General features: G+C 45.7%; 1 protein-coding gene and 1 non-coding gene across 3 annotated transcripts in view; both read left to right on the top strand.

Moving 5' to 3' along the window:
- COL22A1 (collagen type XXII alpha 1 chain) overlaps positions 1–25714 on the top strand; it is a 317529-nt gene that overhangs the window by 5638 nt on the left and 286177 nt on the right. For both annotated transcript variants that reach the window (XM_032254428.1, XM_032254418.1), the window contains exon 2: positions 25200–25362. In XM_032254428.1, coding sequence (XP_032110319.1) covers positions 25272–25362 — 91 coding nt within the window. In that variant the 5' untranslated portion in view covers positions 25200–25271. The remainder of the gene's footprint in view (positions 1–25199; positions 25363–25714) is intronic.
- Positions 4303–4466, top strand: LOC116536237. The gene has a single exon (XR_004262545.1). It is a non-coding gene; the product is annotated as a U1 spliceosomal RNA (small nuclear RNA).

Here is a 25714-nt window from a genome sequence, read left to right as displayed (position 1 = left end):
GAGGTGGAGGCAGGCAGATCACCTGAGGTAGGAGTTCAAGATCAGCCTGACCAACATGGAGAAACCCTGTTTCTACTAAAAGCATAAAATTAGCTGGGCCTGGTGGTACATGCCTGCAATCCCAGCTACTTGGGAGGATGAGGAAGAAGAATTGCTTGAACCTGGGAGGCAGAGGTTGAGGTGAACTGAGATTGCGCATTGCACTCCAGCCCAGGCAATAAGAGCAAAACTCCGTCTCAAAAAAAAAAAAAAAAAGATAATAAAAGCATGTTTTTTACAAGTGCAACAGTATCTGCAACTCTCCTGAGCTCTTATCCCCCAACCCAACCAATAGTACCATTCTGGGTATTATTCTTTCACAGCGTATATATATCCAAACAGCTACATCAATCAAAATCCAGCATTTGAACAGTGTGGGAACAGTAGCCAACAAATATTTAAAAAACATGGGTATCTAGCTTGGTGTCTCACTCTTAGTAGGTTCTGGATAAATGATTTAAAGGTTGAGTCACTGTATTTTGTTTTGCCTGGTTTAATGCTTGCTGTGGACCCATTGAGAGGTAGTCCCCATTGTGTGTGGCATGAATGAGCCTTTGTGTGGGGGAGGGGGAGGGAGAGAGAGCGGAAATAAATGTCTGCGTGGATGGACAGGTGTTATGATTCGAGTGCGTCTCCCGAAAGTTCATGTGTTGGAAACTTATCCCAATGCAGCAGTGTTAGGAGATGTGGCCTAATAAGAGATGATTGGGTCAGGAGGGCAGATGCCTCACAGAAGGACGGCTGTTGCTGTTATAAGCACATGTTAGTTTTTGTGAGAGTGGGTTGTTATCTAAAGCAGATTTGGCCTCTGGGTTTTCTCTCTGTCTTACATGCTTGCTTTTGCCTTCTGCCTTCTGCCGTGGGGTTACCCTCGCTGGATGCCTGCAGCATGCACTGGGATATCCCAGCCTGTAGAACTGTGAGGCAAATGCATCTCTTCCTTTAATAAGTTACTCAGTCTGTGGTATTATTAAAAAAGAATCAGTTTCAGTGCTTCTGTCTTAAGAAAGTGGGCTAAGACAATGGACAAGTGAGCAGACTAATGAAAGAATGAATGAGAAATAAATACATGATTGGATAATGTATGAATGAGTGAGAGTTCGTGGATTAATTTGCATCAACAATTTTGATCAGCCATTCCTGAATGGTTTTTCAGATCAAGAGGAAAGAGGGTGGGATTGCAGTGGTTCTTTGCTCAGACAGAACCTTTTCAAGAGGCTTTTCTTGCACCCTTCCTGCTGAATTCTCCCACCAATAAATGCTCACATTATTTAAAAGCCTGAATTTGCTAGACACTGCACAGCACAAGGGTAATGAGCAGAGCTCCCTCTCACAGGCTCCCCTCGTAGCAGAGCAATCCTGGAAGCCCTTTTCAGCTTTGGTCCTGAAGCCCCACCACAGTGGAGCCAAAGCCGCGGGCTCCCCTGGGAAATGGCAGGCTGGAGAACCCCACCCTGTGATGTCTGAGAAATACCTTTTGTGGTACCTCTGTATTGGGCACATTTGTGAGTCAATTCCCTGGGAAGAGAACATCCACAAAGCCTCCATTCCTGGCCCTTCTTTGGCACAGGCCTCACCTCTGGCTGCTCTTGTCCACAGCGTGGTCCTGGTGGCATCTAGGCAATTTCTCGGAAGAAAAGAAATGTCATTGGTGATTAAAGAAAGTCAGTCTTGGCTGGGCACAGTGGCTCATGCCTGTAGTCCTGGCACTTTGGGAGACCAAAGCGGGGGGGTGATCACTTGGGGTCAGGAGTTCAAGGCCAGCCTGGCCAACATGCTAAAACCCTGTCTCTACTGAAAATACAAAAACTAGCTGGGTATGGTGGCGGGTGCCTGTAATACCAGCTACTTGGGAGGCTGAGGAAGGAGAATTGCTTGAGTCTGAGAGGTGGAGGTTGCATTGAGCTGAGATCACACCACTGTACTCCAGCCTGGGCGACAGAGCAAAACTCTGTCTCAAGAAAAAGAAAAAGAAAAAGTCAGTCTGTGTCAATCCACATGCTTTCTCTCTTCTCAGGAAGTAACAGTTTCAATGAAGAAATACTAAAAAGAGCTCCCTCTTGCTAAGTTAAATATGCCATTAAGTTCCCAGTTTAGATGCTTCAACCATGTACTTATTTCCCTCCATTACACTGGTACATGATACTGTTCTGTGCCCATGATTGTTCCAGGCACAGAGGAAGGGAGACTAGCCTCATGATGTTTAGGGTAAAGCAGCTCAATTGAGAAGACAGAATCATATGTAGGTAATTTTTGATATTTCTTGTAGAGGGCTAAAATCCTTGAGTCTGTGGGAGCCTAGGCAATATAGTAGAACACTCCCTGCCTGGGAAATCAGGAAAGTCTTCACTGAGGAGAAGGCACTTAAACTGGGTTTTGAAGGATGAATAGGAGTCTGCCTGGCAAGAAAAAGACATTCTCTCTGAGGTAGCAACACGGACAATGTCAGGAGTTAGGAAAAGAAAATGCAGGTGTTCGAGGAAGAGGGATGAGTCTTTGAGGTTGGAGAGTAAGGTCCATGAGGTGAAATGTGAGGTGAGGAATCAGGTTGAGAAAGGCCTTGAGGAGCCAAGAGGAGGCTTTAAGCTGGGACAGATCATGAATGAACCTGTCTTGTCCAATAACGTGGATGTTCAGGGTGAGCAAGATCCTTTGCAAGTTCACAGAGTATAGTAAAGGGGAATTTCTAATCTGGCACAGGGGGAGAGGTCTCACTCTCAGAAGGGAAGCTGTTCTCAGAGGTTGTGTGGAATGTGTTCCCCAGGGGTAGAAATGGGAGCTTGGCTTAGGGACTGTCGGGTCTCTTAAGGAAGTGGGTGTTGAACAATGAGAACACATGGACACAGGGAGGGGAGCACCATACACCAGGGCTTGCAGGGGGTGGGGGGGCTGGGGAGGGATAGCAGGGGGTGGGAGAATTAGGGAGGGGTAGCATTAGGAGAAATACCTAATGTAGGTGACGGGGGGATGGGTGCAGCAAACCACCATGGCACACGCATACCTGTGTAACAAACCTGAACATTCTGTACATGTACCACAGAACTTAAAAGTATAATAAATAATAATAATAATAATAATAATAATAAGAGCTCCAAACAGTCTTATTGCCTGAGGTTTCCTGATATGAAACAGAGCTTTAAACTGGGAAAGGGGACCTAGGGCCTGGTCTGAGCTCAGCCACTGTTCTGACTAGTCTAACAAAAATAATAGTAATATATGAGCTCCAAACAGCCTGGTTGCTTAAGATTTTCTTGTATGAAACAGAGCTCTAATCTGGGAAAGGGGACCTAGAGCCCGGTCTGAGCTCAGCCACTGGCCTTGCCTTCAGCTAAGACTGCCAGCATCTCAGAAGTCCCAACACTTTAGAATTCTGAGATGTACTTCCTGTCTTGCAGAATAGTGAGTTTCTGGTCACTGGAGATATCCAGGTTTAAATGAGTGCATAAGGGGTCCCTCCAGGGGATTCAGGCATGGGCTGATGGAGATCACTCCCTCCACAGAGTTTTCAGAGTGGAATTCATATGCTGGTGCAGAAAGCACTGTCAGTGTAAAGGAAGCACTGAAAAAGACTCTCTGGTAATGACAGCTTTCTTGAATCAAGTGCTTATACTTTGTCTCGTATCTAATCTACCTGTCCATCCATCTATTGATATGTATTTTTAATGCTGCCATTGACTAGGGACTCAGCAACTGATGAAGTGGATTAGTATCCCTTTTTTACAGATGAGGCAACCGAGGCTTAGAGAGATACTAGCTGAGGTCGCATGGCTGGAGAGTGGTGGAGACGGAAACCAGCTGAAGTCTGTGTGGCCTCATGGCCCATGGCCCTCCCGCTGTGCCATCTCACTTCTCAAAGGGGAGGTGCTGCATGTGGGTTCTTATTATTCCTCCCAGAAAAGGGGGAGCCTGCTGGGATGGCACCTCCAAAATCAGTGTGGATGCTGGAGCACTATTTATACATATTGCTTCACCAGACCAGACGCTGCTCAAAATAAATTAAACAGAAATATCTTTCTGTGTCCTCAAGACTGTAATCTGAGACAATCTCTTGTGAAATGAACTGAGACAGTGGACTCATTGGGGTTTGGCGTGGGGAGAGAAAAAAATTGGGAAGAATTCAATACTGAAAACATGAAAGAAATAAAAATGGAGTTATTAGAACTCTGCCATGTTTGAAGAAATGAATAAAACAGTAGCATGGTTCAGGTTTGCTTGTGCTGATGGGCGAGGCAGGCGGAGGGGGGCTGAAAAGGGCATTCCCATATACTTACCTGGCGGGGGAGATGCCATGATCACAAAGGTGGTTTTCCCAGGGCGAGGCTTATCCATTGCACTCCGGATGTGCTGACCCCTGCGATTTCCCCAAATGTGGGAAACTCGACTGCATAATTTGTGGTAGTGGGGGACTGCATTCGCCCTTTCCCCTGACCTTAAAAGAAAAGGGCATTCCTGTCCTCCTGAGTGCGTCCTCTGGTCTGTGCCACCTCTGCAACCCCATAGATCCAGGGAGGATGCAGGAACTGGGGGGTAAGGGGGTGTGTGTGGGTCTTTGGATGGCTTTTGGAAGTTGGCCATTGGAGAGGGAGGTTGAATGGGGCAGTTCTGGAAAAGCATATCTAAACTGAGCTGTCAATCAAAGATGAAAGGAGAGGAAGAGGAAACAAGACATAGAGCCCAGGAAGCAGTTCAGGAAGCAGGGACTCCTGTGCAAGCTTGGGATGAGGTGGCAGTGTCCCCTGGGTCCTGCTAAGAGCATCAAGTGCCTCTGTGTGGTTTTGAAGTGGAAGAACTCCAGCTCAAATTAGCTTAAGTTTAAGCGGGGGTAGGGAAATATTTGTGTCATGCAGCACAGTAGCCCTGGGTACCTCTAGACTTTAGACAAAGCTGGGTGCAGGAGCTCCAGGGATGTACCTTGTCTTGCTCTCAGGGTGCAGTGTGCATCAGGATACCCCACATGTTGGCACATGGCCATTGGCCCCCCCAAACTCAGCAGCTCCAGCAGACGTGTGCCTGTTTACCCAGAAACTCTAGCAGAAGGCCCCAGGATTACGTGCTTGGCTCTTGTCAAATTCTAGCATTCAGGGGAATGTGGAGTCCAAGCCAGCTCAATCTGGTCCCTTGCTACCTCCTAGCTGAAAAAGTGGGGTGCCCTCCCATGAACCCCATCAACTGATAGTAGGAGGGAAGTTTTCACTGAAGACAAAGGCTGGCTCTGCTCTCTGAAGGAGGGAGGCTTGGGAGACAAAAGCAACTGTGGGCCCAGGTAGGAAACAGTCACAGTGGCAGACACAAGCAGGGGCAGGTGAAACTGGCCTCCACATGCCCTCTCTTCTGCCCACCAGGCCAAGGTGCCCGCTCTTCTCTCCAACTCCACTTAAAGCCCGTTAGAGCTTTATGGGATGCAACATATGATTTAACATGTATGAGTATTTTTGCCACATGTTACCCCAAGCTTAGAACTCAAACCACGGTATTGAAGGCCCCCAGTCTGCCCTAAGCGGTCCCTTTCCATGGTTATCTGTTTCCTGTAGGAAGCCCCTGGTGATCCTGGGGTTGGGTGGCCCAGAATGTGAATCCAGCCTCTTTCATTCAATAGCCACATGACCTGGAGCAATGGCCTGGCCTCAGGGTGTCAGTCCTGAAAGGGACAGTAACTCAGTACATTAGGCTATGGCAAGGATCCCATGTGGCATGTCCTGGCTCTGTACCTGCTGTGGGGTTGATGTTCAATAATTCATAACTTAATTCCTGGATACATCTGCTCATATGAGGACTGCTCAGACCTTGAGAACTCGCCATAGGGAGGGAACATTTTTCTTATTTGCGTGTCAGGCCTGCTGCTCTGATCCATGGGGGATTAGTGGTATTAGGGCTAAAGTAACCACCCTTCAACAACTGAAACTCAGGGGTGCATGACAACGAAAACTTTTCATGTTTCCATGGTCCCTGAGACCAACCACATTTGGTCAAAACCTGCTGTCCTGTGCCTTCACAAGCCTTGGCCCCATCCCACGACTTCCCGTCCACTTTCAGGTGGAACAGAGCCCAGTCCAGTCAGTTCTGGTAGAAAAGTACAGCCCCACATCACCGCGAAGTTCTCTGCCCTACCGTCATAGCCAATGCTAAGCCATTGTCCTGAGGGACCTGGCTGGGGTCTTTTCTCACTTTCTGTCTCTTTCTCTGGAGGGCTGGGGTGAGGATAAAGGGAAAGGAGAGGGGCAGTGGCTCCACCTTTGCCACAAAAGCTTCACTGTGTTTCGGGCCTCCACGTGGTGCCTCTCTCATGGAGCTCCTCACCTCTCCCAGCTTGGTGGGAACTCCCAATGCCCCTTCCTCCCCTACACCTGCAGCGTCCTTCACGGCGTCTTACAGTGGGAGTCCTCTTGTGCAGCTATCTCTGCTGGGCACCAGTCAGGTAACTCCAGCCTGACCTCCCCCTGTGCTGTTCATTTGACTCACGGGGAGCTTGCTCACCATATCCCAGGGGAGCAGGGAGTGTGGATGGCCCCTCCTTCCCCAGCACAGCCCCTCTCCCATTGTTACCTCCTTCGTTCACATAGGTCCGAGCAGACATGCAGCCAGGTGACAGTGGAGAGGTGAAAGGCAGTCTATGAGGGTCTGCAGTGAGCACTTGGACTTTGCCCAAAGATGACGAAGGGTGCTGTGGGTTCATCTATGAGTCTAACGATCATGTTTATGTATTAGGCACCTCATTTGGGTCTTGTGAGGATGTGTAGAAAGTCCCAGTAAAGGCCAGGCATGGTGGCTCAGGCCTGCAATCCCAGCACTTTGGGAGGCTGAGGCAGGCAGATTGCTTGAGTCCAGGAGTGAGACCAGCCTGGGCAGCGCAGTGAAACCTCAGCTCCACAAAAAATACCCAAATCAGCTGGGTATAGTGGTGTGCACCTGTAGTCGCAGCTACTCAGGAGGCTGAGGTGGGAGGATCACTTGAGCCTGGTTGGTCGAGGCTGCAGTGAGCTGTGATCACACCACTGCACCCCAGCCTGGGCAACAGGAGTGGGACCCTTATCTCAAAAACAGAACAAAAAAGCCCTCCCAGGCCAGGTATGGTGGCTCATACCTATAATCCCAGCACTTTGGGAGGCCAACATGGGTGGATCACCTGAGGCCCAATGTTTGAGACCAGCCTGGCCAACATGGTGAAATCCCGTCTCTACTAAAAATACAAAAGTTAGCCACGTGTGGTGGTAGGCACCTGTAATCTCAGCTATTCAGGAGGCTGAGGCATGAAAATCACCTGAACCCGGGAGGCGGAGGTTGCAGTGAGCTGAGATTGCGCCACTGCACTCCAGCCTAGGGGATAGAGCAAGACTCTGTTTCAAAAAAAAAAAAAAAAAAAAAAAAAAATCTTCCAGTAATGAGTGGATCTGAGGCTGGAGGCCATGTCTCAGGCTGTTGGTGGCAGGGATCCAACAACTGCTAGAGGCTTCTCACTCCTCGCCCTGTTCCCCTTTCCAAAAGGCTCTGTCTGATTAATCAGATCTCAGTTCAAGTGTCCCCAACTAAGAGGAATCTTTCCTTTTGCAGAGTGTAAAAACTGTCCTGCCCAAGTCACCTTCTATCACATGACTGTTTCTTTGTGTTCAAATCGACTGTTACTCTCTAAAACCATCTCCTTTACTTATTTAGTACTTTGTTTATTTTCTCCCTTCTCTTTCTAGAAAGTAAGCTGGGTGGAGGAACACTGCTACACCCGCTGATTAAGACAGTGCCTGGCACGTAGTCTGGGACTCAATAAATACCTGTTGAAGTAATTGATCAATGACTCTAAAGACCACAAAGCACAGTGAAGAAATGGGCGATGGCTTTAGAATGAAAGTGCCACTGGATCCCAGGTTTAAGACATCTTCATTGTCTCAAGAATAGACAGATACGGCTTGAGTTTCATTTACAGCTTCTAGCAACTGGGAGAGAAACAGAAATGGCATGCAGCCTCTTCTGAGGGAGGTTATAAAAATAAAAAAAATAATATATATATATATATATATATATGACTAATAATATTTTGAATTCCATAGCATAAAGAAGGAGGTTCGGAAACCATGTCTCACTTTTTCCATCTCCTCCAATCATCTGAATCCTTCTGCAATTTGGCAATGTAGGGCTGAGGCCAATTCCATTAAATCGTTGGGATGTCTGAGTGGACAGGAGACAAGAACTGAATAGATGCTGTTGCTCATTAGAAGGACCCAACACTCCTGATGGCCAGAGCTCTCTGTTTTCTCCCCACCTGCAAGGCATCTGATCAAGAACTGTCATTCTATAGAGTGACAGAGACCAAGCCTTCCTAGTTAAATGAGAAGAGCACAGAATCTAGGATCGTACTGGCTTGGGACTAATCCCTGCCCTACCCCTTCCTGGCTGTATAGCTTTGGCACCTTCTTTCACTGCCCAGAACACGAGGTTACTCAGCAGTGATAACAGCTTTGCTAGCCCCCTGTGAAGAAATAAAGCAATGCAAGAGAAACAGCCGGTACAGTCCTGGCTGCTATTTATATCATCTGCATCATCATACCTTCACCATAGCTGGTACACCACAGCCTACTGGATCAGCTGCCATTTTAATTTATTGTTATTATTTTTTGAGACGGAGTTTTGCTCTTGTTGCCCAGGCTGGAGTGCAATGGTGCGATCATCTTGACTCACTGCAACTTTTGCCTCCTGGGTTCAAGTGATTCTCCTGCCTCAGCTTCCCAAGTAGCTGGGATTACAAGCATGCACCACCAGGCCCAGTTAATTATTTTTGTATTTTTAGTAGAGACAGGGTTTCTCCATGTTGGTCAGGCTGGTCTCGAACTCCCAACCTCAAGTGATCCACCCACCTTGGCCTCCCAAAGTGCTGGGATTACAAGCATGAGCCACTGTGCCCAGCCTTTATTTTCTTATTCAAAAAATATTTATTGAGCAACAACTTTATGCCAATGGTAAGTGTCAGGGATCATGACAGGAAGGCCACTTTTGCTTATCAAGAAGCTTATGACCCAGTGGCTCACGCTGGTAATCCTAGTGCTGTGGGAGGCCAAGGTGGGCGGATCACCTGAGGTCAGGGGTTCAAGACGGCCTGGCCAATATGGTGAAACCCTGTCTCTACTAAAAATACAAAAATTAGCCAGGTATGATGGTGCGTGCCTGTAATCGCAGCTACTCAGGAGGCTGAGGCAGGAGAATCGCTTGAACCCGAGAGGTAGAGGCTGCAGTGAGCCAAGATCACGCCACTGCACTCCAGCCTGGGTGACAGAGTGAGACTCTGTCTCAAAAAAAAAAAAAAAAAAAAAAAAGACTCAATAGCAAAAACTTACTACTGCACGCAAGTTCAAAATACCAAGCAGCATAATAACACAAGAATCCGTTAACCAGTCAGCACTGACTGAACCCTTGCGTATATTGTGTCTCACCATCCCTGAATTTTCTTGGCTAAGCCAGGTCTTCCTCTTTTCTATCTCATGTCCCCATTTAAAGGTCCCAGCATCTTCTCAACCTTTTTAATCCATAAGCTGGCTCTGAGTGAATATACTCTGTATTCATGTCTGGAATGGTGAAAGGTATCAGGTCATGGTCTTGGCACTTATAGGACTTACATTGTGATCGGACAATAGAAGGGACAAAAATAAATGAAGGTTAAAAAGAGGGAGGTAGAAAAAGGAGAAAGGGAGAAGGGGAAGAAGAGGAGAGAAAGCAGCAGGAGTGGTATTAGAATACGGAGTAACATGTGGGATTGATGTGAGCAAGTCACATTTCTAATTCATCCTTGTACCTGCAGCCTGTGGCTGAGGCTGTACCTACAGCTGGGTGAAGAGAGCAGTAAGAATAAATGGAAGTAATCTGTGACTAAGGATTAGGGCTTTTCTTAATTGATTGATTGATTTGTTAAAGACGCTGCTGCTTCCTTGTAGGGAATCTAGTGTAGAGGGAAATAAGAGAGCAAGGACCGAGACCCGTTAGGAAGTTGTTACTGTGCTCCAGGCAAGAGAGGAAGGAGGCTTGGTCTCCACCAGCTGGAGTGCAGAAGGGGAGGTATTGGCAGACCTGAGGCGGCTGGGGTGGGAGAGCTGGTAGGCTTGTTGGTGCGTTGGATGTGGGGTATGGGAGGAGACGTAGCCAATGGATGAGGAATGCGCCCTCCAAATCCACAAGCTATGGTAAGAGACTTACGGCATTTAAGGCAAGATTATCTGTTTGCAATCCATCCTGAGCTAGCTATTTTTTGGGGGGTGGTGGGGGAGAGTGTGAAGGATGGAAATTTTTGATACCTAATTTTCCTTCTTGAATATATCACTTTCATGTTTGCTAGGATAACTGAAGGGCTGTCAGGGTGTTTCCATTTCTGGGGAAGGCAGAAATTGACGACAATACTGGGATATGGATGGTGCAAGGGGCTTTACCTTTCTGGGAATCTGCTTTATTATGTCACTCAGATGAAGCAGAGGCTGCAGTTCTGTCCTTTAACTCGATTCCTGTCTGCTATTGACTGAATGTGTCCCTCTGACAGTCACATATTGAAATCTAATTCCTAATGTGATGGCATGTGGAGGTGGGGCCTTTTGGAGGTGCTTAGGCCGTGAGTGCAGAGCCCCAATGGATGGGATTAGTTATAATAATAAAAGAAGCCTAAGAGATCCCTTACCTCATCTCCCACATGAGGACAGCATGAGAAGGCAGCCCTCTATGAATCAGAAAGCAAGCACTCGCCAGACACCAAATCTGTGGGTGCCTTGATCTCGTGCTTCCCAGCCTCCAGAACTGTGAGAAATAAATTTCTGTTGTTTAAAAGCCATCCAGTCCGTGGCAATTTGTTGCAGCAGCCCAAACAAACTGAGACATAATCTCTAGTTCAGATGTTTGTTTTTTCAGAATGAAGGAGAATTTTCTTATTCAAAGTCAGCTTGCTCATCTGTTGAGGCTATGAATTTGAATTAAAGGGAAATCATGCATCAATTTATTCACTGAGTTTTTATGAAACATATGTTCTATGGGCAGTTAGCTAGGCAATGGGAGCAAAGCTTGTCTTCAGGGTCCTCAGGATGGCCTTCACTCTTAGGGACCCATTTCACTAAGTTAGCTATTATTTGTGTAAGGGTCTGGTACAGTGCAGGGAGGATAGTAAGGTATATGGTAACTGTCTCCCTCCTTCTTCTACCCCTTTAACTAGGCCTGGATTCATATCTTCTCTCTGTTACACACTGGCTGTGTAACCTTGAACAATTAATGATTTAGCCTCATGAGTTTCATTCACTCATCTATAAAACAGATAGATAATGGAAGGATAAGGCTGCTTTACAGTGATTGGCAAGGTTATGGAACGAGGTTACCTATGTTACTCACTTGGGGGCACTGAGGGGCCTGAATGAGTACTTGTTGAATGGAATTAATTCATTAATTAATTAATTTGACAGAATCTCGCTCTGTCACCCAGGCTGGAGTGCAGTGGCACAATCTCAGCTTACTGTAAGTTCTGCCTGCCAAGTTCAAGTGATTCTCCTGCCTCAGTCTCCTGAATAGCTGGGATTACAGGCACCCACCACCACACCCAGCTAATTTTTCTATTTTTAGTAGAGGAAGGGTTTTGCCATGTTAGCCTCATGAGTTTCCAACTCCTGACCTCAGGTGATCTGCCTGCCTCAACCTCCCAAAATGTGGGATTACAGGCATGAGCCACTGTACCCAGCCTTGAATGGAACTTTAAACTTTCTCATGCACTTTGCTCTATGTCCTGTGCTGCTTTTTAAGGGTTAAGTCTGCCCATGTATTATGTTTTTCTTTTATTCATTTGCTTCCTCATTCCTTAGTTTCCCCTTTTTGCCCTCTTGTGGATAACTGGAACAATGTTTACAATTCCCTTTTTATTTATTTATAATGTTTTTGAATAAATATCTTTGTTGAGTATTTTTTAGTGTTTGCTTCCAAGTACTGCAATGTACATAGATAACATGAGTTGGCCAGGCGTGTTGGCTTATTCCTATAATCCCAGCACTTTGGGAGGATGAGGCAGGCGGATCAGGAGATCAGGATATTGAAGACCATCCTGGCCAACATGGTGAAGCCCCGTTTCTACTAAAATACAAAAAATTAGCTGGGCATGGTGGCACACGCCTGTAGTCCCAGCCACTAAGAAGGCTGAGGCAGGTAAATTGCTTGAACCCAGGAGGCAAAGGTTGTAGTGAGCCGAGATTGCACCACTGCACTCCAGCCTGGGAGACAGAGCCTGGCGGAGGTTTCAGTGAGCTTAGGTTACACCACTGCACTCTAGCCTGGCAGCAGAGCAAGACTCCATCTCAAAAAGAAAGAAAGAAACAAAAAATGGTCAACTAGTATGGATATTTTACCACTTTGAGTGTAGAAACCTTATTTTCATTTAGGTCCCTTTAACTTTTCCCTCTTTAAAATACAAATACCATCTTTAGAATTTCCTTTATACATATTGAACACCTTATCAAATGATGCTATAACTTTTGCTTAATCATCAAATAATTTTTTAAAAACTCATGAAAAGTAGAGTCTATTATATATATGCCCTTATTTTTACCATGTTAGGGTTTTTTCCTTCCTAAAGTCCCCACCTCTTTCTCTAATTTTCCTTGCTCCGAGATTGTCTTTTCTTCCCCTTTATCCCTGAGTGATGTTTTTGCTGGATATAAGCTTGTGGGTTGACAGTTTTCTTTCAGCACTTGAAGAATGTGCCATTTCTCCCTGGTTTCTTGGTTTCAAGTAAGAAATTGGCTATCATTTTTGTTTCCACTATAGACAATGTGTCACTTCTCTCTATATTCTTTCAGTATTTTTTATTTGTTTTTATTTGGTTTTCAGAAGTTTATGATGTATTTGGGCATAGATTTCTTTGGGTTTATTCTGTCTGGGGATAAATAGGATCTATAGCTTCTAGGATCTCAGCAAAATTGAGAATTTACTGTCCATTATTTCTTTGAAGATTTCGAGTTCCGTATTCCTTCTTCTCTCCCTGGTTTGCCATGATATGAAAGTTATGAACACTGCTTCATTTGTAGATTCCTGAGGCTCTGCTCATTTTTTTTTCTGGTCTGTTTTCTTGATGTTGCTCAGATTGGCTAAATTCTATTGGTCTGTTGTTTCAGTTTGCTGATTTTTTAATCTGTTGCCTCATTTCCAGTCTAGTTTTGGGCCAGCTGTGTGTTTTCTAAATGTTGTTATTGTATTTTTTAGCTCTTAAATTACTCTTTGTTCCTGTTTTATATCTTCTATTTTTTGTTGAGCGTTTCTATTTTTTTCATTTGTTTCAGGAGTGTTTGTTATGGTTCATTGGAGCATTTCTATGACTTCTGCTTCAAAAATATTTGTTGGAAAATTTGTTACTTCAGCATTGGAATCACTTGATTGAATATTCTCTTTCAAGCTGTAATTGCCCTGGTTCTTGGTGTAATGAGTTACTTTCAGTTGTATCCTCGACATTGGCCATTATTCTGAGAAACTGGATTCTATTTAATTTTATCATTTAGTAGACAGTCACCCTGGTTAGGTATAGTAAGGTGGCCTAGGTGGGGATAGATGTTCAGCTCTTGGCTGGGCCTTGCTGATACCACCCCAGAAATATGTAGTTTTTGTTTGTTTGTTTGTTTGCTTTTGAGGAGACAGGTTCTTGCTCTATTGCTCAGGCTGGAGTGCAGTCGTGTGGTCATAGCTTACTGCAGCTTCAGTTGCTTGGGTTCAAGCAATCCTTTCACCCCTACCTCCTGCGTAGCTGGGACTATGGGCATGTGCCAGCACACCGAGCTAAGCAGGCTTTTTGTTTCTTTGTTTCTTAAAGTAAAAGTATACACACAATACTCTTTACCATAAAAGTCATTGGAAAATATTGAATCAGGGAAGAAAACTGAAGATATGGAAGTACTGTAGCATGCTCACTTATATTACAAAGTGTGGTAATTGAAAGTGAAGCTGACACTAAGATGGGAGATGGGACCTACGCAGCTTCTCTCCCTCCTCTGACTCTTGCCTAAACACTAATACCACTGAAAGCTCTGGCTTCGACTCCCTCTATACTTTTCCAGGAATATCTCCAGCTCCAGTTTCTTGTCTGAGCCCTAGACTCAACGGTCCATCTGCCTTTGACCTCTCTATCTGGCTGTTTTACAAGTACCTCAAATTTATGTCAGTATTTCCAGCCTGCACTCTTCATCCCATCCCCTCACCGACTGGCTCCGCTGATGCTCAAACTGGAAATCTTGGATTGCTTCCAGTTGTTCTTCTCCGTCAATCCCCTGCTCCCTGCCAGTCGCCATTGTCATAGGATCTGCAGCTGGAACACTTTGTCCATGGCTGTGTTAGGGAAGGTTGCTGGGATTTCTGTTTGAATTGTTGCACTAGACTCCTCATTGGTCTCTGTAATCCATCCTTGTCAACAGGGTTTCCTAAATCACATGGTATATGCCACTCACATGCATGTAAACATCCACTGGCCCCAGAGGCTGTCCAAGCATGCCTGAACCTTTTCTCTGGGTCACTGAACAAGTCTCTAGGCTTGCTTGTTAATTTCTTTCCTCACACTCGAATGCCTTCCTCCCCATGAATTCCTACCTTCTGCTCCAGCCTGAACTTTCAGTGTTTTCTGCATCTTTTCCTCCTAACTACTGTACTCCTTGCTCATTCTATGAATAATGATAGATGGGAGGCAGCCCTTGTCCTTTTGTCTACTCCCCACTCATCTTTTCAGACTCAGCTCAGGCATCACCTTCTCCAGGAAGCCTTCCCTGATGTTCCAGGCCCAAGTTAGGTGCTTGTCCACTCAGCTCCCATGACACCATGTCCACTGACCATACGGAAATATGAGCATTTACTTTCTTGTGTATTTCCAGCATTAGGCTGCAAACTCCTGGGATAAAGTGTAATGTAAAATGCTTACCATGCATTTAGGGCATGATTGAATTAGAGACTAAAACAGTGAAATACACAGAATCCATACGCAGTCAACATCAACCGAGTTCTCTGAATTGAGTGTAGGTGACCACATCTCCCCTTGATAGCCAATTATTACAGTAATGGGATCCTTTTGCTTTATAAAAATTATCACATCTATTGTCTCATGTAACTCTTCCACAGATCTCTGAAGTAGGGGATATTGTTCCCATTTTATAGTTGAGGAAACTAAGGATCGGGAAGTAATAAAAGTAGTGTGCCTTAAGCACCATCCGTGTCCAGGTACATTTTAGGCTTTTTATATATAGTAACTCATTTAATTAAACCCAACAAACCTGTGAGATAAATATTTTAATCCCCACTTCATACATCAAAGAGTTGATGTCCAGAGTGGTTGAGTGAATTCCCCTAGCTTGCACAGCTAGTAAGCACCATAATTGGAATCTGAACACTGGGATTCTGATTGTTCTGATTGAGAAGCTTAATTATTATGTTAGCTGCCCCAAGAGTAGTCAGACATCTGTGACAGTGTCTGGTCTGGCATGTAGAAAGCATTCAGTCTGTATTTGTTGACTGAAGAAGACTTGCTCCAAGCCCCACAGAGTTGACTTTTGAATCCAGGATGCAGGTAAGCTTGGTTGGGTTCCCAGGCAGCCCTCTTAAGACAGAAGCCACCTGGTTCTATCTTCCCCTCTTCGACCAGCAAGTGCAGTTTGCACCACAGACCGCTCAGCTGGACTGTGCCAGTGGCTCTGAGCTGGGTCTGTGATAGAAGGACACAGCTCAGTGGTCTGGACACAGACATACTATGCTCTTATGTCCCAACCAGATTCCTGCCCAGAACATTGCCCATCACCCCAGCAACACATCAGCAGTGCCTCATTCCCCCAGCCCCCACCCTCAATGGGCAGAGGCCAGACCCCCTGACTCAGACAGAGCTCGAACTCTGCCCAGGCTGCCCTAGCAATGTGCCGAATCTCATTTTCTCTCTCTAAATTGCTTTCTGCTCAGTGTTCTTCCTCCCCCTCCTCTGGGTTCCTGAATGGGAATGCTGGTTACTATGGCAATGGGCTGGCTTGTGGAAGGAACTCAGCTCAGTAAATTAATTGCTGGACTTTTGGGAGACTAATGGCAGAGCTCTGCCTCCCAGGGACAGGGGTGTGGCCTACATCCTGCCAGCTTGGCAGCCAACCTCTGAAAACAGCTCAGGGCTGGATGAGAGAGAGAAGATGGAATAATGGTACCCCATACTTGCTGGGGCTGCAACCTGAGATGGGCAAACTAAAGATGAAACTGAAGATCGGGGAGTAATAAAAGTAGTGTGCCTTAAGCACCATCTATGTCCATGCTCCTTGCTGGGGAGCATGGAGGAGATGAAGTTCCGGAAACCTCACGTTTGATGAACACCTAATCTGCCAGGATCTATGCTGCAGGATTTGCAGAAATCATTTCCTGTAACCCTTACCATACCCCCTGACAGAGTAGAGATCATCCCTTTCTAATGATTGAGGAAACTGAGCATAAGAAATGTTCATTCATGTCATCAAGGGGCAAAGCTAGAATTCCCTACCAGGCCTTTCTCACTCAGTGAACGTTTTGTTATGAATACTGAATCTATTTCTGGGTAGAAAGCCATTCTCTTCTCAACAATCTCTTCCATAAGGTAGAAGCAGAGGGAATACTTCCTAACGCATTCTGGGAGAACAGCATGGCCCTAATACCAAAACCAGATAAGGGCATTACAAGAAACTACACACCAGTAACTCATGAATACAGATGTAAAGATCCTCAACACAATATTAGCAAATAAATCAAGCAACATACGAAAATAATTATACACCACAAGCAAGTGGGATATGTCCCAGGTATGCAAGGTTGGTTCAACACCTGACAACCAATTAATGTTATTCATCACATCAACTGGATGAAGAGAGCCATGCTCTTCCTTCTCAGGGGTTAACTGAAAGTTTCCTCTGCAGCAAGTTTTCGCCTTTCTCTTTCGATGCTCTTGTCCTCTCCTCACTCGTGAACTGGGTGATGCATAGTTTGGTGTTTGACTGTCCCTTTGCTTTTTTCTCTCATTGTTCCTGTACTTATGAAATAAATGTTGCTCCAGCCAGACTGCAAACATCCTGAGAGAAGTAATGTTGCTAAGTGACTGAGTATGGATCTGTGGTTAGACTGCCTGGGACTGAATCCTTCCCATGACTCCTAGATGAGGGAGTCATGGGAAGATTACTTAAGCCCTGTGTTCTTCAGTTTCTTACTCTGTACAATGGAGCTAATTATACCTACTGTTCAGATTAAATGAATTATTATTTATGGAGCCCTTAAAGTGACTACTGCACTTAATGAGCATGTAATGTACATTAATGGTTTAGTGCTGGAAAGAGAATAGGCTTTGGCACCCTTCAGATCCAATGCCAAGACCAGCTGTTATTACTAGGGTGTGTGATTAGGGAAGTTGTCTGTCCTTCCCAATCTCCAGGTTCATCACTGGTAAAAGGCGTGCTTAGTACTAATTTGCAATTCTGCTGTTACTACTCTATTTCTAGAACATTTTCATTACCTGAGAGACATAAAATCTGTCAACCATTAAGCAATAACATGAGATGTGTTTCTTCTTATTTAGGTCTTTAACTTTTTTCACTAGAGTTTTGTAGTTTTCAGTGTACAAGTCATTGCTGATTACATTTATTCCTAAGCATTTTATCCTTTTTGATGCTGTCATACGTGAAATCATTTTCCCAGTTTTCTTTTTGCATTGTTTGTTGCTCGTATATGAAATACAACCAACTTCTGAGTGCTGGTTTTGCATATTATACTTTATTGAATTTGTTTATTGGTTCTACCAGTTTTGGGGGAGATTATTTGGGTTTTTCCACATATACAATTATGCCATTTGTAGCTGGACATGGTGACATGTGCCTGTAGTCACAGCCACTTGGGAAGCTGAGACAGAAGGATTGCTTACGCCCAGGAGTTCGAGGCTGCAGTGGGCTATTATTGTGCCACTGAATTCTAGGCTGTGCAACAGAGTGAAACGCCGTCCCTAAAAATAAAAAAAATAAAATAAAAACAAAAAGCCATCTGCAAATAGAGATGATTTTACCTCTTCTTTTCCAAATTGGGTGCCTTTTATTTCTTTTTCTTGCCCAATTGCTCTGGCTAGAACTTCCAGTAACATGTTGAGTAGATATGGCAAAGAAGCATCCTTGTTTTGTTCCGGGAAAAGCTTTCAGCCTTTCACCACTGAGTATGATGTTAGCTGTGAGTTTTTCACAGATGGCCTTTATTATGCTGAGGAGGTGTTTTTTATAGTCTTAGTTTATTTTTTTTATCATGAAAGGCTGCTGGAATTTGTCAGATGCTTTTTCTGCATCAATTGGAGTCACTATGTATTTTTTTTCTGCCCTTCGTTCTGCTTATGTGGTATGTTACATTGATTGATTTTTGTGTGTTGAGCCACTCCTGCATTCCTGAGATAAATGTCGCTTGGCCATGGTGTCTGTTACTTTTAATATGCCACCCGAATTTGACTTGCCATTCTTTTGCTAAATATTTTTGCATCTATGTTTATAAGGAATGTTGATCTTTAGTTCTCTCTTTTCTCATTTGGAAAGATATATGACAAATATTCCTCTAAAAACTTGGAGAGTGCAACATTGATAAAGCCCTCTTTCTGAATGAGGAAAATTATCAAATTTCTTGAGCCCTGGAAAATACTGAACAATGATGGATGTTCCGTTTTATCCCCCGCCTCACTGCCACCATCTTTCTTATGTCACAAGACAATGGTGGCTCAGTATTTGCAGCTAATATTTGGATTTGTTGTATCCATTGAGTTCAGGGAGAGATTGTGGGTTTAGTGCCCAGAAGAGGCCTAGGTTTCAGCCCCAGTCCCTTCTTTCACCAACTGAGTGACCTGGGGAGAGATCTAGACCTTCTCTCCACCTCAGTGCCCTCCTCCACCAGGTGGAAATGATGATGCCTGCCTTGAAGGTCACATGAGCTCGTGCAATAATCAGGTATTGCCTGGCACATGGCAGATAATGAGTGGTAATCAGTTCCTTTCATGGTTCCTTGACAATGTCTGTGTTCTTCTAATGAATGACTCTTAGCTATCGCAATATAATATGATACTATAACAGCATCCGATGCTGGCTGTTTATCATTCATTCATCAATCTAATGCTTATTTAAGTGACCACTGCATGCTAGGAGCTGTTCTAGGTGCTGGGCAACAGAATGGACAAGTCAGGGTCCTTGTCTCCACATAGCTCTGAAGCGTGAGAGGGCTGGGCAATCAGCTCTGACTTGCTAAGATTCTGTGCCTCTCCCCTGTACCATCTGACTCCTGGCCTTGGAACTCTGACTTCCCTTATGTGTTCCATTTTTGGACAGTGCCTTTATTCCTGTTCCTGTAGCTACCTCCCACTACTCTCTGAGTATTATCATTCGGACTGTTAGATCTTGTGCTCTCACAAGTAGCCTTTAGTGCCCTAGTAAGTTGAGGGCACTTTGCCCTGAAGGTGGTAGGGACCAGATTGTACCTCTCCTGAGAGCAACTCCCATACCTGTGGTACATGGGGAACTTCCCTAAGCATCATGCTGTGGTCCCCTCTGGGGCCTGGCAGATGCCATCCCTTCACTTGAAATTGTCACCTCCCTCTGGTCTGGCTGAGTCCTGATAATCCTTCCAAACTCGCCTTGGAAGGAAGCTGGGAAACCTGAACTTCCCCTGAAATAAGTGATGGACATCCCTGCCTCCCTGACTTCCCCTACAACCCCCTGGGGCTTCCTTCTACCAGCACTCACTTGATCCTCCCTTCCCCTGGTGTGTGTCTTACTTGCATCATAGTGTCATTCAGTGCCTGTGCAGGGTAGGCTTAGTGTCATTTATCTACCTAACCTCAGCATCTAACATAGGAGGGCAACTGGTGAATATTTGCTAAATGAAGAAATCAATAGTGAAATATATATTGTTTTCTCTGTCCAGGACTTTGGCTTTAATAATGAAAAATGCCTTTAGAAATGTCTGCCACATGAAAATAAAATGTATGAAAGGGGAAATACCCTTAGCTAGTAAGCCTCATGGAACAAAGAAATGCATAGGAAACAAGCAACAATGCCTTTTCTATTGAGTTACCAAAGATTGAAGGAGTGTTAATACTCAGTGCTACAAAGTAGGTGGTGAGAGGGGTGCCCCCACACACTCACACTCTGCTGGAGGTGGTGGACATTGGTGCTACCTTCTTGGAAAGCAATTTGGCAGTTTTAGTCAGGATTCTTGTAAAACTCATATGACCCCCTAAGTGTTTTTCTCCCTCCCTCCCTCCCTCCCTCCCTCCCTCCCTCCCTTCCTTCCTTCCTTCCTTCCTTTCTCTTTCTTTCTTTCTTTCTTTCTTTTTTTCTTTCTCTTTCTTTCTTTCTTTCTTTCTTTCTTTCTTTCTTTCTTTCTTTCTTTCTTTCTTTCTTTCCCTCTCTCTCTCTTTCTCTCTCTCTTCCTTTCTTTCTTTTCTTTTCTTTCTCTCTCTTTTTCTTTCTTTCTTTCTTTCTTTCTTTCTTTCTTTCTTTCTTTCTTTCTTTCTTTCTTTCTTTCTTCTTTCTCTCTCTCTCTCTCTTTCTTTTTCTTTTCTTTTCTCTTCTTCTTCCTTATTCTTCCTTCCTCCTCCTCCTCATTCTTTCTTCTTCTTCTTCTTCTTTTTTTTTTTTTTTTTTTTGAGATGGCGTTTTCCTTGTGTTGCCCAGATTGGAGTGCAATTGTGCAATTTCAGCTCACTGCCACCTCTGCCTCCTGGGTTCAAGGGATTCTGCTGCCTCAGCCTCCCGAGTAGCTGGGATTACAGGCATGCACCACCACATCCAGCTAATTTTTTATTTTTGGTAGAGACAGAGTTTCTCCATGTTGGTCAGGCTGGTCTTGAACTCCCAACCTCAGGTGATCCACCCACCTCGGCCTCCCAAAGTGCTGGGATTACAGGTGTGAGCTACTGCACCTGCCCCCCCGCCCCCGCCAAGCATTTTTCTACAAATCTACCCTAAGAAAATAATTAAAGATGGGTAAGACTTAGATATAAAGATGTCCTCTGTAGCATATTAAATAAATGAAATGGTCTACTAAATGTCTCAAATTGCAATGAAAACAATGGTACTTGTGCCACAGATATAGTTTTAGGTAGCCAATAGTGGTGCCATTTTAAAGGAATTTTTAATAGGTCAGACATTCCTCAAGATACAATGTTAAGAGAGACTGGCCAGGCATGGTGGCTCAGGCCTGTAATCCCAGCACTTGGGGGGGCCGAGGCAGGTGGATCGAGTCAGGACTTCAAGGCCAGCCTGGCCAACATGGCGAAAACTCGTTTCTACTAAAAATACAAAAATTAGCCGAGTGTGGTGGCAGGCACCTATAATCTCAGCTACTCGGGAGGCTGAGGCAGAGAATTTCTTGAACCTGGGAGGCGGAGTTTGCAGTGAGTGGAGATCATGCCACTGCACTCCAGCTTGGGCGACAGAGCAAGACTCCAACTCAGAAAAGAAAAAAAGAGAGAGAGAGAGAACAGAGGCTGTGAAGGGTAGTGAGGGGCTGGGGGTGGGGGAGAGGTGGGGTTAGTTAACAGGTACAAAAACTGAATGAATAAGACCTACTACTTGATAGCATAATAGGGTGACTATAGTCAATAATAACTTAATTCTACATTTAAAAATAAAGAGTGTAATTGGGTTGCTTGTAACTCAAAGTATAAGTGCTTGAGGGGATGGATACCCCATTCTCCACGATGTGGCCATTTCACAATGCATGCCTCTATCAAGACATCTCATGTACCCCATAAATATATACACCCACTATGCACCCATAACAATTTAAAAAATAAAAACGTTATAATAAAAAGAGAAAGAAAACATCCCCAGCAGGGAAAGGGGATGGAGAACAGCCTGCGACCTGAGTTCAAATCCCAGCACAATCACTCACAGCTGAGAATTTAATCCCCCGATGCTGTGCTTTCTTCATGAGATAGTGGTTCTTAGCTCATAGCATGAATGTGAGGGTCCAATCAGATAATATGCAAATAAAAACTGCTTAGCCCATTTCTTTTCTATTAGTAATAGATACTTAAGTAATCTTAGACTGTTCACAAAATCAAACAAGGAGATCAAGTTTGGGCACTACTGAGTCCTAGGCAGAATGGAGACAGGAATGACACTTGGATATGCCTATGCCCAGAAACTGCCAAGACGCCGGATTCCCTGAGTTCAGTATTTCCCTGTGGTAGCCAAGCCGTCAGCCTCCCCTTCTTTCTTTCCTTCTTTCCCCTTTCCTTCCTCCTTCTTCTCTTCTCTTCCTTTCTCTCTTCCTTCCCTTAAAATCTGAGCATTAACTGAGCTCCTATTCTGTGCTAGGCTTTGTGCCGGTCACCAGTACTACAGAAACCAACAGGGCACAGTCACTGCTTTCAAAGACCCTCCTCACTAGGCCACAGGAGAGACAGACCCTGGGCAGATGATCACAGCCTGGCATGACACAGGCTGCGCCTGGGACCCCTGCCAGATCCCACGGGAACAAATACATGTTTAACTCTCAAGTGAGGAATATGACCAGATTCATCCATCCACTCATTCATCAGGGAGCTGGCAAAGGATGAGAGGGGAGAAGGTGATATGGGGAACAATTTATCTGGATGCAAGCATCCAGATATCAGCCCCCAAGCCTGCAGAGGGTGCCAGGGGGTGTGGGAAAAGAGATGGGAGTCTATGGGCAAAATCTGGAGGATAGATGCAACCTGAATGGGTTGTTGGAAAATAAAAGTTCCATACAGAACTTGTGAGGCATTTGATATAAAGCCCAGCACTGGGTCATAAATCTGTTTGACGAAATGCATCTAAAAATGCTGTGTTAGAAGCCGTATCACGTCAATGCTGTGATGTTGGCATTTGGTGAATACAGTGGGTAGGAGGGATTTCCGGGCTGAGATCCTGGCGTGTTGGGAGGCAGGGCTGTATCTCTAGGCTTAACCTTCCAGGGCCTAAGGGGTTGCAGGTGCAGCAGAGACACCTAGACTTGATATAGAATGGGGGTCTGGCTTTCCTTGGAGTAATGTGTCTGCTGGTTGTGGGGTGTCCCATGCCTGCTCCATCACTTCCAGGAGTGTGACCTTGGGCAAGTTATGTGACTTGGCTGAGATCACATATAACATGAGGAATGGGAATGACCACAGCCACTCCACAGGGAGCTGGAAGATCTGATTGAGCACCTAGAGGTCAAGTGGAGGAAGGGCATTCCGGGATGGAGAAGCAACCTGTATAGAGTGCAGGGTGTGAGCATGTTTGTGTTCTTGGAGCCACAAATAATTCCTAGGACTGGAGGGTGACCGTGCAGTAGACGCAGTGGGCAGGCAGGGCTCCTGCAGCAGATGAGGATCGGTGGCTCATAATGTCCATTCAGCTTGCTTCTGTGTGTGTGTGTGTGCGCGCGCACGCGTGCGTGTGTGCGGACGCACGTGCACACATGCACCTGTGTGTATATCGGGGGATGATCCCAGAAACTGGTTTGCCTGTGCTTGTCATCAGGCACAGCCTTGTTGATATTTATTCCAGGCTTTTGGAGGTTCTCTTCTGATTCACCAGAGCATTTTAACATTTTAGATTGTCATTGACGAAGAGTGGAAATGTCAACATAATTCAAAGAAATATTAGAAACAGAAACACATACACAGACATCCCTGCGCTCACTACCCTGCCGCATGTTCTTTATGTTTGCATTACCCTTCTAGCCCTGGTCCAGAGTGCCAGTGGTGGCATGTGACTCCAAGCTGCAGTGGACATGCCAGTTCACAGGATGTCATTTCATGGTTCTCTGCAGTCTTCCCTCTGGTCATTGTAAACACCTGCATCAGACTGGTATTTTACAAAGGGTAAATGTATGTTTACTCAAGTACGTTTGCTCAAGACGTACTCCCTTGCCACCATCTTAATATTTTTTTGTTTATTAGAATCTTTTAAAAAGCAGTCACTAATTATTTGAAGCAGAATAATCCTTATGAGGATTGTTTGTCCAACTGCCTTTGCGATAACTTCCCTACCATGGCAAACATTGAGGTTCAGGAATCCCTTGGAGAATTCTCCATTAGTTCTTTCCTTCATAGATATTCACCGACCATGTGTAAATGCCCTAATCTTCTATGCCCAGGGAAGTTGGCCTGGCCTCAGCATCCAGGGATCAGGCAGTCTACAGGGGCGACAATGAGGCAAATGGAGAATTAGAGTCACATCCCCCTGCTGGGGAGCTCAGGGTTCACTTGCAGGTAGCTGAGCAGTGACCCCTTAACCCTTAGGGAAGTGAGAGATCTGGAAAAAATTTTCCAGAAGGGGAGCATCTGTGCTGAGCACTGCCGGAGACTCCCAGAGTGGGTGAGGGGATTTTAGGCAGAGAGAGCCCTTCTACCTGGAACCTGTGGGACATGACTAGAAAGTTCATGGCTACCAAGTACAGCATGGTGGGGGAGTGAGGTGAGGTGAGAGGCCAGGCTGGACAGGGGTAGGCGGGTCATGGGAGGCCCCTGTAGCATATTTAGATGAAGATGGTGTTACTGAATGATTTTAGGCGATGTATTAGTCTGTTTTCACACTGCTAGAAAGAACTGCCCAAGACTGGGTAATTTGTGAAGGAAAGAGGTTTCATTGACTGATAGTTCCGCATGGCTGGGGAGGCCTCAGGAAACTTACAGTTATGGTGGAAGGGGAAGCACGCATTTCTTACTTGGTGGCAGGAGAGCAAATGCATGAGAGAGCAGGAAAAACTACCATTTATAAAACTATCAGACCTCCTGAGAACTCAGTCACTGGCAGAAGAACAGCATGGGGGACACCACCCCCATGATCCAGTCACCTCCCACTGGGTCCCTCCCTGGACACGTGGGGATTTCCGGGAGGGAGATTCAAGTGGCGATACAGAACCAAGCCATACCAGGCGGGATGTGGTGTGGAGTCCTCAGGCATAAAGTCCTCTCCTGCTCCCTTCTGCAAGCCCAACTGCTAATTGGATGGCTGGGGGGATCCAGGCATAAATCAGTGAAGGGGAGGTCACACTTGGCTCTGCTCTGGAAGGTCACACATAGGCTGCCTGGAGTTGAATCTGGGAGGGAAGATGGGTTGGGAGGCTGGGTGTGGGGGAGTCTCCCCGAGCGGGGCCCAGAGGTTGCCTCTCATAGACTTTCAGCTTGAGAGCCTTCTCTAAGGGTGTCTTTCTCCACACAGGCCATGCTGCAGTAGACTGTAACAGCGTCTCTTCCTGGCCAAGAAAACCCTGTCCCCAAGAACGGGAGAGCCATGGCCGGCCTCCGAGGGAACGCTGTGGCTGGGCTCCTCTGGGTGCTGCTGCTGTGGAGCGGGGGCAGCGGCTGCCAGGCCCAGCGGGCAGGTGGGGCCACCGTGGACTGTGCTGTGCTGTGCTGGGGATAGAGCAGTCAGCATGTGTCCGTGAGCGTGGGGTGGGGTGGGGTGTGTACATGCATGTGAGCTCGCGACTGACTGTGAGAGAGAGTCAGGACTCCAAGTGTGAGTCAGCTGCCCTCCAATCTAGGGACCAAAAAATCACCAGCTGCCCAGCAAGGGCCTGCGTATGTATGAGAGTGTGTGTGTGAGGAAGTGTGAGTGTGAGGGAGTGTGTCAAGGAGTGTGAAGGAATGTGGGGGAATGTGAGAGTGTGAGTGTGAGTGTGTGAGTTTGAGGGAGTGTGAGTGTGCGGGAGTGTGTGTGAGTGTGGGAGTTGA

Source organism: Sapajus apella, unplaced genomic scaffold (assembly GCF_009761245.1).
Source record: "Sapajus apella isolate SASKATOON/1434 unplaced genomic scaffold, GSC_monkey_1.0 scaffold3, whole genome shotgun sequence".
In the NCBI taxonomy this organism is placed as follows: Eukaryota; Metazoa; Chordata; class Mammalia; order Primates; family Cebidae; genus Sapajus; species Sapajus apella.
This window is presented reverse-complemented; position numbering and strand designations above follow the sequence as displayed.